The 1,414-nt window shown below is 44.3% G+C and overlaps 1 protein-coding gene across 1 annotated transcript in view; it reads left to right on the forward strand.

The window, feature by feature from the left end:
* Window positions 1-1,414, forward strand: part of TCTN2 (tectonic family member 2) — a 63,958-nt gene that overhangs the window by 23,865 nt on the left and 38,679 nt on the right. Inside the window, exon 7 of the mRNA XM_011988888.1 lies at window positions 624-750. Coding sequence (XP_011844278.1) covers window positions 624-750 — 127 coding nt within the window. The remainder of the gene's footprint in view (window positions 1-623; window positions 751-1,414) is intronic.

Genomic DNA, 1,414 nt, shown 5'->3' on the forward strand with positions numbered 1-1,414 from the left:
CAGATCATGAGGTCAGGAGATCAATACCATCCTGGCTAACATGGCGAAACCCCGTCTCTACTAAAAATACAAAAAATTAGCCAGGCGTGGTGGCAGGCGCCTGTAGTCCCAGCTACTAGGGAGGCTGAGGCAAGAGGATGGTGTGAAACCGGGAGGCGGAGCTTGCAGTGAGTCGAGATCGTGCCATTGCACTCCAGCTTGGGCGACAGAGTGAGACTGTCTCAAAACAAAATAAAACAAAACAAAAGTAAAGAGGCTGGGTGCAGTGGGTCACGTCTGTAATCCCAGTACTTTGGGAGGCTGAGGCAGGCAGATCACCTGAGGTTGGGAGTTCAAGACGAGCCTGGGTACATGGTGAAACCCCATCTCTACTAAAAATACAAAAAATTAGCTGGCTGTGGTGGTGGGCACCTGTAATCCCAGCCTACTTGGGAGACTGAGGTATGAGAATTACTTGAACCTGGGAGGCGGAGGTAGCAGTGAACAAAGATCGCGCCACTGCATTCCAGTGTGGGTGACAGAGTGAGATCCGTCTCAGAAAACAAGAGTAAAGAACAACATTAAGGAAGAATTGTGTTTTTGCAGATAACTGAAACTATTCAGCCTTTCTTATTGATTTTCAGTTCCCCCAAACAGGAATCTTCCTTTGAAGTATATGTGGATGCTGACGCAAAAGACTTTGCAGACTTTGGTTACAAACAAGGAGATCCCATTATGACTGTAAAGAAGGCATATTTTACTATTCCGCAGGTAATCATTGCAATATGAGTACGCTAGACCCTTCTCTTTTTTTTTTTTTTTTTTTTTTGAGACAGAGTCTCGCTCTTATCGCCCAGGCTAAAGTGCAGTGCCGGATCTCAGCTCACTGCAACCTCCGCCTCCTGGGTTCAAGTGATTGTCCTGCTTCAGCCTCCCGAGTAGCTGGGACTGCAGGCATGTGCTACCATACCCAGCCGATTTTTTTGTATTTTTACTAGAGATGGAGTTTCACCATGTTGGCCCGGATGATCTCAATCTCTTGACCCTGTGACCCGAGCGCCTCGGTCTGCCAAAGTGCTGGGATTACAGGCGTGAGCCACTGCGCCTGGCTGCTAGACCCTTTATTTTTCCTTTCCTATTGTTAATTTAAGTCATATTTCTCTTTAAAATCTCTTTTTAAGTTACTTATTTCCCTCCTTTGTACCTTTCAGCGAACATAACTTAACTTTATGTTCTCCAGATTAATAAAATATATAGTCATTCTTAAATTAATCACAGTCTTTCTTAAAACTCAGAGTGAACTTACAAAATAAAACCAAAAGATTTTCTATACGTTTCTATGGAAGTAGCTATCATTCTGGTTTTTTTTTTTGAGAAAGAGTTTCGCTCTTTTTGCCCAGGCTGGAGTGCAGTGGCACAATCTCAGCTCACCACA

Source organism: Mandrillus leucophaeus, unplaced genomic scaffold, assembly GCF_000951045.1.
Source record: "Mandrillus leucophaeus isolate KB7577 unplaced genomic scaffold, Mleu.le_1.0 Scaffold34, whole genome shotgun sequence".
Classification (NCBI taxonomy): Eukaryota; Metazoa; Chordata; class Mammalia; order Primates; family Cercopithecidae; genus Mandrillus; species Mandrillus leucophaeus.